We start from the raw sequence: 11,026 nt of genomic DNA, 5'->3' as shown, positions 1-11,026 counted from the left end.
GGCTTAACCTGAGGGGTCACCCCACTTCAGGCGAGGAGCAAGGTTGAGAACTCGGGACCTTCATGGTGACCTCAGTCCGTTAGGGAATTGAACCCACACTATTGGTTTGGCTCTGTATTACAAAGCAACCATCCAACCAACTGAGCTCGCTGATCCACTTCTAACGACGGGCAAGTCATTCGAGCTAAGACCAGTGCAGCCGGATAATCAGGAACAGAATTAACAGTTGTTAACAGAGGCTGTGGAATAATAGAAGGTACAGCGGTGACACTTGACCAATGTTGATTGTAGGACTGGAAATGAAGGGTTTAATAGATCCCAGAGTAGATGCAAGGCAGCACAGTGGTTCAGTGTTAGCCACTGCTGCCTCACAACATCAATTCCACTCCCGGGCGACTGTCTGTGTGGAGTTTGCACATTCTCCCGTGAGGTCAGCACGGATTTGCTCTGGTTTCCTCCCGCAGTCCGAAGGTGTGCCAGTTAGGGTGGATCGGCCATGGGAAGTGTGGCATTACGGGACAGGGTAGTGGGAAGGGGTTTGGGTGGGATGCTGTTCGGAGGGTTGGTGTAGACGCGATGGGCCAAATGGCCCGCAGCCGCACTGTAAAAATTCTGTGATTCACTTCCAGTGCCTGGACTGCTCTGGCAGTGCCCTGAAGGCATTGGCAGAGTACCTGTCCACGATTGTGTTGTTCTGCTGTGGTACCTGTTCCAGCCTGAGAGCTTGGATTTAAGATGATGCAGGATGCCCCTTTGATCTGTCCTAATCCCACTTTGCCATCTGCCTTCCCTGCTCAAAGCTGAAGTGAGTAGGCCGCATGAGTTGAGTGTAGCCAGGTACTTCTCGCCAGCCACTCCACCACTCCCCACTGTTAACCACATTGAGAGAAACATCTCACTTGTGAATATCAAAATCAACAATATCTCAGTCCGGGATCCAGCAATGATTTAAGTCATTTATTTGGCTTTGTGTACCATGTGTCCCAGTCAGTGGCAATGCACCTCATCGTTGCCCTTTGATGGCAGTCCAGTGGTAACTTCACCTGTTGGGCACTCGAGACAGGTGAAGGTTTTTACGAACGTAGGGCTGGACTGTGTGTGTTGCATCAACTTGCCCCCTCCCTAAGGGGAAGGCTACTTTTGCCGTGCCGGTTACCAGGACCTGCTGCCAGGAATTGCGAATACTCTAGCTCACATGGGAGGGCCATACATGACTGGTGCAGGCGTTGTGGTTCAGGTGGAAGAGTGTGCAACGTTGGGCAGAGCCACGGCACAATGTTAAAGGGTGTGGATGCATCACCACACATTCTGTCTTCAAAGACCAGCAGGTGAGGGAGAAATAGCAGAGGTTCTGACCATCATTTCCTCGTGTCCTGGGGCTGCAGGTGTGAAGCTGAACTAGAGGAGTCTGCTAATGTGGTGCCTTTTATTCAGAAAGAGATACAGACCAGGTCATTACAGACCAGTCAATCCAACTTGGCAGGTTAATTATTGGGGAAAAATAACACCAAGGAATGGCCTTAATGGTTATTTAAAAATACACAAATTAATCAAAGGCAGTAGATGTGGGCTTGTTAAAAGGAGGGTCTTTTCTGACTGACTTGGTTTAAGTTTTGGTTTTGAGGAGGTGACCAGGAGGGATGCTGAAGGTGCTGCACTTTAGACATGGTCGGTTTGGATGTTAGCAAACGTTTTGACCTGAACCCAAATAGTAGCCTGCTTGGGGAACACACAAACCTGCACAATGCTCAGGCAGCTTGGTTCGAAAACACTACGGGTAGCGAGAGGTGAAAGATAAAAGGTGACTGGAGTGGATCCTGTTTCCACTGGGCTTCATAACCAGCTTCCTGGCTGTGTGTGTATTAGCGACTAGAGCCTTTCAATGTAAATCGTTTGGAATTAATGCAATAATTAGCCAAAAGAAAGAGTTACAAACTGTCGGGAGGTATCGATGAACTGGATAGGGAGGGGGCAGAAGAATGGCAATAGAATTTAATGTCACAATGGGGAGAATGTGAGAATTGTAACAGAGCGGGGCACCTTGGAACACATGTCCACAGGTCCCTGAAGTTTCCAAGACAGGACGTTGTGAAGGAAATTGGCCTAAACCAGGTGTGTTAGAGCAGTGACGTTTTTGCTGAAAACACCAGTTGGAGTGTAGCTAGAGAACGGTGCACTGGTCACTGTATCACAAGATGATGTGATGGCACAAGACAGGATGCAGAAAGGGGTTGCCAGCACTGGAGGATTTTAATGACCAGGGACTGGAAATGCTGGGAATTGTTCCCTTTGGGGGTGGTATGTTCGATGTCTAATAATATTGAGGCACTGTGCCAGGAAGGAGCTATTTCTCATTATTGAAAAGGTTGAGAACCAGGGGATAAAGATTTAAATGTGGTAAGGAGATGAGGTTGGGAGGGGGGGTGAGAGGGCAGACTTGAGAAGAAACCTTCTTGTTTGAAAGCTGAAGGAGGGAACTGGGATTAGTTGCCCAAAAGAGTGGTCAGAGCGGGAACCCTGAGATGTACGGGGATGCAAACTTGATGAACAAACTGTAACCTACAGGAGCAAGGAGCTGGGCGATTGAATTTGGCTCTTTCTCTGTAGGTACTACTGTCCTCCTTTTGGACGGTGTTTTTGAGAGGCCCGGGGAAGGGGAACGCAGTGGGAGGAAGGCGGTTTATTGTTGCAACGCTGTGCTGTGCAGCGGACTGGCTCTCCACACCTTCGTGGTGCTGTTGTGGACCTGAGGGAGATAGGTGACCCATTGCTCCAGTCTGCAGCTCTTAACGCCAACGGAGAATCACCCGCCTGGTGATGAAAGCAGTGAGCAGTTCCCAGTTGTGCCAGGCGAAGAATAGCAGTACAATCACTATGCCAGTGCTGATGGTCCTTGCCCGGGTCTTGATGAAAGGCGAGACCAGGGCCGATATGGTGGACATCAGCATCAGAATGACCGCGATGATGATGAGCAGCAGGTTCATGGTCTTACCCAGCAGCTCCCTTGTGTTGACATGGTCCAGAATCTCCCCCTGAGCCGCTTGCTGCTGTTGTTCCAGCCGGGCCATTTTGCTCTGGAAGTTCTCCAGCACCTCCTATCCAACAAACAACACAGGGACAAGACAGAGGTTACTGAAGAACTTGGTGGGCAGAGATGGGTGGACAAACATAAACGTGAAGGCAGATAGCAGACTCCAGCAATAACAGGAAACCACACATCAACTGGAGTCTGATCATCTTATCCAGTGTCGAACTCCTGCCTCAAATTTGTACGTTTCTTTGTGACGTGGAGTAGAGTATTCAGAATGCAACAGACTCACCACCCTCAGAGAGCAAATGTTCCCCTTCAACCCCAGGAGACCCCTCGCTCTGAAAGCACGGTCCCACCTCTGGTTCTAGATTCCCCAGCCTAAGCAAAGTGAGCGACAATGAGGGACTCGAAAGAAATGACCAGAAACAAAGCAGTCATTTCTCCTAGTCCTGACGTGGCAGAATGTACGGGTTTAGGCCACCGGGGATTTTCAAAAAGAGAAAAGTCCCGTTGTGAATTTCCTGAAGTTTCCAACGTTCTGAAGCTGTCTACGTAGATTGGTTTCAGAAAAAGGGGATGGTGAAAGGCCAAGAGAGGAACGGGAGGATCACTGGGCCGGTTAGCTAAACCTCGATGGGCAGGGAAAGTTCTTGGAACCTTGTATGGGAACTAACAACAGGAATCTCTTAGTGAATTCGTCACCTGGTTGGGCAGAGGGGAGAAGGTGGCCTAATGGCAATGTGACCAATAATTCCGAAGATCCACCACTCTGTAAGCGAAGACATTGTTCCTGATGGCTGTCTTAAATGGCTGACCACACCTCTAGCTCCACCCTCTCCCACCCCCCAAACCTCCTCTTGAGATTATGTCCATGGTTCTTGACTCACCGCACCTGTAAAAACATAAGTTTTGGGAAATAGGCCCAGACTGTGTAAGGACAGCAGATAGTCTTCCCTAAAGAGCATCAGTAGACGAGATGGATTTTTATAACAGTCAATAGTCATTGTCACGGTTATCATCATTGACGTTGTTTTGAGATTTTATTAACAAAATTTAAATTCCACCAGTTACCAAGGTGGGATTTGAACCCATGATCTCAGGGCATCAGCCTGGTCCTAACATTAGAGACATTGAAAGTAGGAGTTGGAGTAGGCCATTCTGCCCTTCAGTAGGGTCATGGCTAATCATCGCTGCAAATGTGTTGCTGGTCAAAGCACAGCAGGCCAGGCAGCATCTCAGGAATAGAGAATTCGACATTTCGAGCATAAGCCCTTCATCAGGACTCAGTCTGATAAACCATAGTTACCCTCCATGAGAGACAAATGGGAGGGTTAGGGCTGGGGGTGGGAGGGTGGGGGGAAGGTAGCTAGGAGTGAGATGGGTAGATGAAGGTGATAGGTCGGAGAGGAAGGTGGAGCGGATGGGTGGGAAGGAAGATGGACAAATAGGACAGTTCAAGAGGGTGGTGCTGGGTTGGAGGGTTGGATGTGGGATATTGAGGGGGAAGGGGAGATGAGGAAACGGGTGAAATCAGCATTGATTCCATGTGGTTGGAGAGTTCCAAGGCAGGAGATGAGGTGTTCTTCCTCCAAGTGTCGTGTGGTTAGGATTTGGTGGTGGTGGAGGCCCAGGATTTGGCATGTCCTTGGCAGAGTTGGAGGGAGAGTTGAAGTAGCTGGCCACTTCAACTACACAGGCACTAAACAACCCCACCCTCCTGTGGCAACTCTCTCTGTTTCACCTGGTGGCTTTTCTAAGTCACATGCCAAGACACAATCCCGCCTAGCCCTGTTGGGTGGGGGTTGGGAGGAGGGATCCCTAATCCTCCCATCCCCCTGAAACCCACAGCACAGTGCTCGCTCCTGCTACTGACCCAGATGTCCCTGCTGCTCTCATACGACTGGTAGGCTATCTTCTCCTCTAGGCTGGCCAGCTCACTCTTCAAGTTCAGCACCTCGTTCTGGTGAAGGTCCATTAGGTCGTTCAGTTCAGCCTGTAGTTGGGTTGACCTAAAATAATGAGAAAGTTAACACACAAGTTCTTGTGTAAATTTAAGGTGAAGGGTGCAAGGTATAAGGGGGATGTCAGGGGTAGATTCTTTACCCAGAGAGTGGTGGGGGCATGGAATGCGCTGCCTGTGGGAGTGGCAAAATCAGAATCATTGGTGACCTTTAAGCGGTAATTGGATAGGTACATGGATGGGTGCTTAAGCTAGGACAAATGTTCGGCACAACATCGTGGGCCGAAGGGCCTGTTCTGTGCTGTATAGTTCTATGTTCTATAACCTGCACACTCCGGACATCATTGTTCATTCCCAGCTAGTCTTTGTAGTGTTGACCTAAAGCTTGGTCACCAGTACTCCTATCTCTCCTTCATTCCTCTGTCTCTTTCTCCTCTCTCCTTTTTTTCTTAACCTTCTGCTTTCCCACTCCATCTTCCTTCTCTCTTTCTCACCCATTCTGCTCATTCACTTGCTTCCTCTCACTCTGTCGCTCTTTTCCCCCACCGCCTCGTCCATTCCTCTCCCTGGAGTTTGTCCTGGAGGTTTTGCAACCCTACTGTCTTCCACCCCACCACACTCTCCCCTTCCCATTCCCACCTTTCTCTTCTCATCTCCCCACTGTCCTCCAGCCCCCTCCACTCACCTTTTCCTATTCCCCTTCCTCTTTCTACTCCCTGCTCCCCTGCGCGGGGGGGGGGGGGGGAGGCGGGGGGGGGGTGGGTGGGCGGGGCGGGGGAGCTGCTAATTGAGGAAACAATGGCCAGAATGGGTTTTAAAAACCTGTGGATTGTCCCACAGTGACTGGGGCAGGTGGCAGCAGAAGGAGAACGTGAAGGAATGAACCATCGTGGAAATTATACCTGTATTTCTCCTCTTCTAAGGACTCTTGAAAAACCAAGTAATGGTGATTGTATTGCTCTGCTATGTTCTTAAAGTTCAGCTCCAAATTCAGTTGTGTTTCTTTGATGTCAGTCAACTCCTCCAGTATGGACAAGTAGCCAGTAGTTTGTCTCTCTAAGGAATTCATCCCGTTTGCCTTAATATTGTAGTTGAGCCCTGCCAGGTCTTGCAGATCTTCAGAGAAGCTGGTGGTGGTGGAGTAGTCATCATCAGGCAAGCTGAGTTGCTGCAAGGGGTGGGGAGTTTGGTAGGGAGGGTTAAACTTGTCTAACGGAGTCACTTTGGAGACACCTTGGATCTCCGACAGTGCATGCGGCAGGAGGTTCGTCTTGGACAGGGAGCTGGCCTCGCTGTGAAATGGGGATTCGGTCTGGTTCTCCTCCAGCAGATGATCGCTCCTCAACCCCTGTATGGCAAACAGGGAGGGGTTCTTCTCCCGCAGCAGCTCCAGCTCCCTCTCCAGCTGCTGCTGCTTCCTGACGTACTGCTGCAGCCTCCTCTGGAGCTGCAGAATGACCGAGGTGAGGTAGTGGTTCTTCTTCTCGAAGGCCTGCTTGAAGCGGAAGGCCTGGCTGTGGTCAGTACGAGCGATGAGTCGCAGGTACTCTGAGACGTTGGTGTTACGGTGGGTCTGCTGCACCCGGATCTGCTCGCTGATCTTCAGGATCTTCTGATGGAGCAGACCCTGCTCAGTTTTCAGCTCCTGCAGCAACACCTCCACGTGGGAGTTGTCGGACAGCTGCTCAGAGGTCTCTGACAAGCTGAAAGCTGGGGGGCTGGGTGGCAGTGCTAAGCTGGTCACTTCTGCTGCATCAGCCTGAAAGGCAAAGACCCGAGAGACAGAAAAAACTTCCCTCCATTAATTCCAGCTCAAGACCAACGCAGCACTTTACACTCATTGGTTTAATCATGATTTGGAGATGCAGGTGTTGGACTGGGGTGTACAAAGTTAAAAATCACACAACACCTATCAAGTCACCTCTCATCCTTCTGTGCTCCAATGAGAAAGTCCCTAGCTTCTTCAAATTATGCCATAAAAACCCTTCCTTCAGTCCAGGCAGCATCCTGGTAAATCTTCTTTGCACCCTCTCTAAAGCCAACACATCTCTCCTATAATGAGGCAACCAGAACTGAACACAAGTTTGGGACTAATCAGGGCTCTACAGAGCTGCTCACGGCTCTTAATCTCAATTCCCCAGCAAATGACAACCAACAAACCTTCTTAACAGCTCTTACCAATTTGGGTGGCAACTTGGAGGGATTGATTGATGTGGACCCCAAGATCCCTCTGTTCCACCACACTGCCAAGAATCCTGACTTTAACTCTGTATTCTGCATTCAAATTCGACCTTTCGAAATGAAGCACTTCATACTTTTCCAGGTTGAACTCCATCTGCCACTTATTATCCTGTTAATGTCTTGTTGCAATCTACTCCAGCACTCCACACTATCCAGCACATCAACTCCTGAAACCCCCCCCCCCCCCACCTTCCTCACACACACACACGATCCTGACTCAGAATGGTATTAGCCGTCCCTTCAGTTTTGCCAGGTTAAAGTCCTGGAACTGCACCCCACAGTGGGCACCGCAATTGGTCCTATAAACTGGAGCTGGTCACTGTCACCCTCTGAAGAGGCGATTAACTGCAGGCCCAGCACGCAGCTCCCATACCATAAAAACAAAAAAGGGACCAGTCAGAGAGGAAGTAGAAAACTGCATCGTTTTGTTTTCTTTGGGCTAGAGGTTGGGAGGAAGGAGGCTGTTGCAGGTCACAGTGAGTTCAGTCATATTTGGCTGAGCAAGCTGTGGCTGTAAATGAGCTGGGAGTGTTCTTGGTTTTGACATCAACCATCGAAACCATGCTCACATCCGGCACCAGCTGTAAACAGGAACAGTTTCTACCGAGTATTGTTGGTTGTTTCTTTATTAACCTGGCTCAGACCCCCCCTCCCCCCTCTCCAAAACCTCAATCAAGAATGGTGTTCAGTTCTGGTCGCCTCATTACAGGAAAGGTGTGGAAGGGTGCAGAGGACATGTCTTATGAAAAGCTAAGGCTTTTCGCTTTGGAACAAACAAGGATGGAAGCTGACTTAATAGAGGTGTATAAGATGTTGAGAGGCATGGATAGAGCAAATAGCCAAAGAATTTCTCCCAGGGTGGAAATGGCTATCACGTGGGGACACAGTTTTAAGATAATTGGAGGAAGGTTTAGGGGAGATGTCAGCAGTAACTCCTTCACACACACAGTGGTGGGTGCATGGAGTGCATGGTAGTAGAGTCAGATACATTAGGAACATTTAAGTGACTCTTGGATAGGGCACATGGAAGATAGAACAATGAAGGGCATGTAGGTTAGTCTGATCTTAGAGTGGGGTAAAAGGCCGGCACAAGGTCAAGGGCTGAAGGACCTGTACTGTTCTGTGAAAGTGCATTCATTCCTCTAGCACTTTCCACCACTCACTGAAGGTCTGCCCAAATGGCACCACCCACCTCTGTAAAAAAAAATTGCAGACACAGATGGGAGCTGGCAGAGCAACTAGTTTGTACACACAAAGTTCCCTTCTCTATATCCCTCAGTTAGACTCATACTTGGAGCACCCTGCACAGTTCCTGTCTCCATACCCCTCACTCGGACTCACACATCTAGCACCGTGCGCAGTTCCCATCTCCATATCCTTAACTCAGACACACACTCGGAGCACCGTGCACAGTTCCCATCTCCGTATCCCTCACTTGGAGCACCGTACACAGTTCCCATCTCCGTATCCCTCACTTGGAGCACCATGCACAGTTCCCCATCTCTGTATCCCTCAGTCAGACCCACACTCGGAGCACCGTACACAGTTCCCATCTCTGTATCCCTCAGTCAGACCCACACTCGGAGCACCGTGCACAGTTCCCATCTCCGTATCCCTCAGTCAGACCCACACTCGGAGCACCGTACACAGTTCCCATCTCTGTATCCCTCAGTCAGACCCACACTCGGAGCACCGTGCACAGTTCCCCATCTCCGTATCCCTCAGACCCACAGTCGGAGCAGCATGAACAGTTCCAATCTCCGTATCCCTCGGTCAGACCCACAGTCGGAGCACCGTGTGCGCAGTTCCCCGTCTCCATATCCCTCGGTCAGACCCACACTCGGAGCACCGTGTGCGCAGTTCCCCATCTCCGTATCCCTTGGTCAGACCCACACTCGGAGCACCGTGCGCGCAGTTCCCCATCTCTGTATCCCTCGGTCAGACTCATACCCGGAGTACCGTGCACAGTTCCCTGTTTCTGTAATGTTAAATAAAATTGAGGCACAGGTGAAGATGTGACCAGATTCTTCAAGTGATAACAGGTGGATCTTAACTCTCAAGAAGCCCATGGCTTGCTGCTTTTGTAAAGAGAGGATCAAGGGGTGCCCTGACAGTTAGCTCTTCAACACAACGGGGAAATGAATGAAGTACTCTTACCTGGAGGCTGCATCGCCTCTTTCTCAGACTGAAGTGATGCACCATCGTTCCCAACAGTGCTGGAGCAGGCAGCTTCCCCTGTCACCATCAAACTCAGTGACACAGCCAGTGGTCAGATCTTTTCACCGGAGGCAGAATGTAGTGGGACAGGCCAAAGGCTTCCGTCCCGAGTGGTCTCCCTTTTGCCGAAGGAGGTTGCTGGGGGTCTCGGGTAAGCAGCTGTGCTCGAAAACAGAGCTGAAACACTTCCTCTGCTGCGGGCAGTGGTGGGGCTGGGTCGTCAGCGTCTGTGGTTTTAACACACACTGTGCTGCACTCCTCCCAACCCCTCTGCCAAGCCCAGCGGCGACAGCTTTTGCAACGTGTCTGAAAAGCTGCAGCTGATGAGCAACACGGTCCCCGATGGTGGCTTATCCACACACCGATGTGTGCAACAACAACACATCGCAATGGTAACGTAAGCCGGCTGATCCAGCGAGAGCTGAAAACTGACAAAACATAAAGGGGGAGAAAGGGTACCAATGGAGCCCAGTCAGAGAGGAGCGTCGGGTGGGAGGGAGAGACGCTGGAGGTTAAGGGAGGCTAGTGGGAGAGAGCTTTAAACAATCTCATATACATGGGGGTGGGGCACAGTGGTCCCATCCAAGGGGCACATGGCCCCAGGATGTCCGTCACTGGCCGCTAGGCAGAGAAGCTGAAACGCGTTCCTTGAAATGAGTGTGGAGGTGGTAAGAGAGCACTGGAGACTGACCCTTACCTTCTCTTTCTTTGAGCTTCTGATTTTTGGCAACCTGTGATAAAGGGAGAACCGGCGACTGTCTCTAAACCGGGCCTTGGACTTAGCCTTGGCTTCTTCCACACTGACGTTGGACTCGGTGTTCATGCCCAGGAGCCTTTCTGTCATGGTCTGCGTGTTCAACTTGATGGACGGGTGCAGGTTTCGCTGGGTTTTGGCAGTGCCTAGTAACTCGAGGGGCTTGAACGCCTGGAGGCTGCGATGCGGTGCAGGCCAAGAGTCCTCCTGTTCTTCCTCCTCCTCCTCCTCCTCCTCCTCCTCCTCCTCCGCCTCCTCGTCCTGCGGCTGCACCTGTTTCTCACGGATGGTCTCCTCCTGCCTCTTGCTCAGAACGGAACTCTTCCTGCCCATCTTGGGGATGAAGTGGCGGTGGAATCCCGAAGCAGACCTGCGCCAGTGGTCGCTGGAGCCCTGCATGGCAACCTTCTGGTCAGAACGCAGGTTCGGTTCAGCAATGGAGGTCCTCTGACTGTCGGTGGGCACCGAGAGCTCGTCGTCCAAGGGAAGCATGAAACTGCGCAAGAAGGAACTCTTCTCATGCAGGCTGTGGCCAGTCCCAGCCTGTGACCTCTCCTCAACTTCGGCCGAGGGTTCCCTCTGGTTGGCAAAGAGTTGCCTCATGCCCTTGGCCAGCACCTTGTTCACCCTCAAGAGGGTGATGCCTTTACCCTGCGCCCTGTCGCTGGCCACGAGTGATGGTGAACTGCTCTTGGGGACCGGGTCCATGGGTCTGCCTTACACCCCTGTACCACTTGACCTATAAGTACAAAACCAGGTTAGACAGCCGGCACTGCGATGCTCTGTTCTGTCCGCAACTAGTTACCAGGAAGGGGGAGGGGGT

General features: G+C 51.0%; 1 protein-coding gene across 1 annotated transcript; it reads right to left on the bottom strand.

The window, feature by feature from the left end:
• Positions 1–944: 944 nt before the first annotated feature.
• Positions 945–9,498, bottom strand: LOC132809034 (transmembrane and coiled-coil domains protein 1-like). Its single transcript, XM_060822410.1, has 4 exons — positions 9,390–9,498; positions 5,894–6,750; positions 4,905–5,040; positions 945–3,095 (listed from the first exon to the last, which is right to left on the bottom strand). Exons 1-4 carry the CDS (start codon positions 9,432–9,434, stop codon positions 2,787–2,789), a joined length of 1,347 nt encoding a protein of 448 aa, XP_060678393.1. The 5' UTR covers positions 9,435–9,498; the 3' UTR covers positions 945–2,786.
• Between the last annotated feature and the right edge of the window lie 1,528 nt (positions 9,499–11,026).

Source organism: Hemiscyllium ocellatum, unplaced genomic scaffold, assembly GCF_020745735.1.
Source record: "Hemiscyllium ocellatum isolate sHemOce1 unplaced genomic scaffold, sHemOce1.pat.X.cur. R, whole genome shotgun sequence".
Taxonomy (NCBI): Eukaryota; Metazoa; Chordata; class Chondrichthyes; order Orectolobiformes; family Hemiscylliidae; genus Hemiscyllium; species Hemiscyllium ocellatum.
The sequence above is the reverse complement of the archived record's forward strand: the minus strand, read 5'-3'. Positions and strand labels throughout refer to the sequence as shown.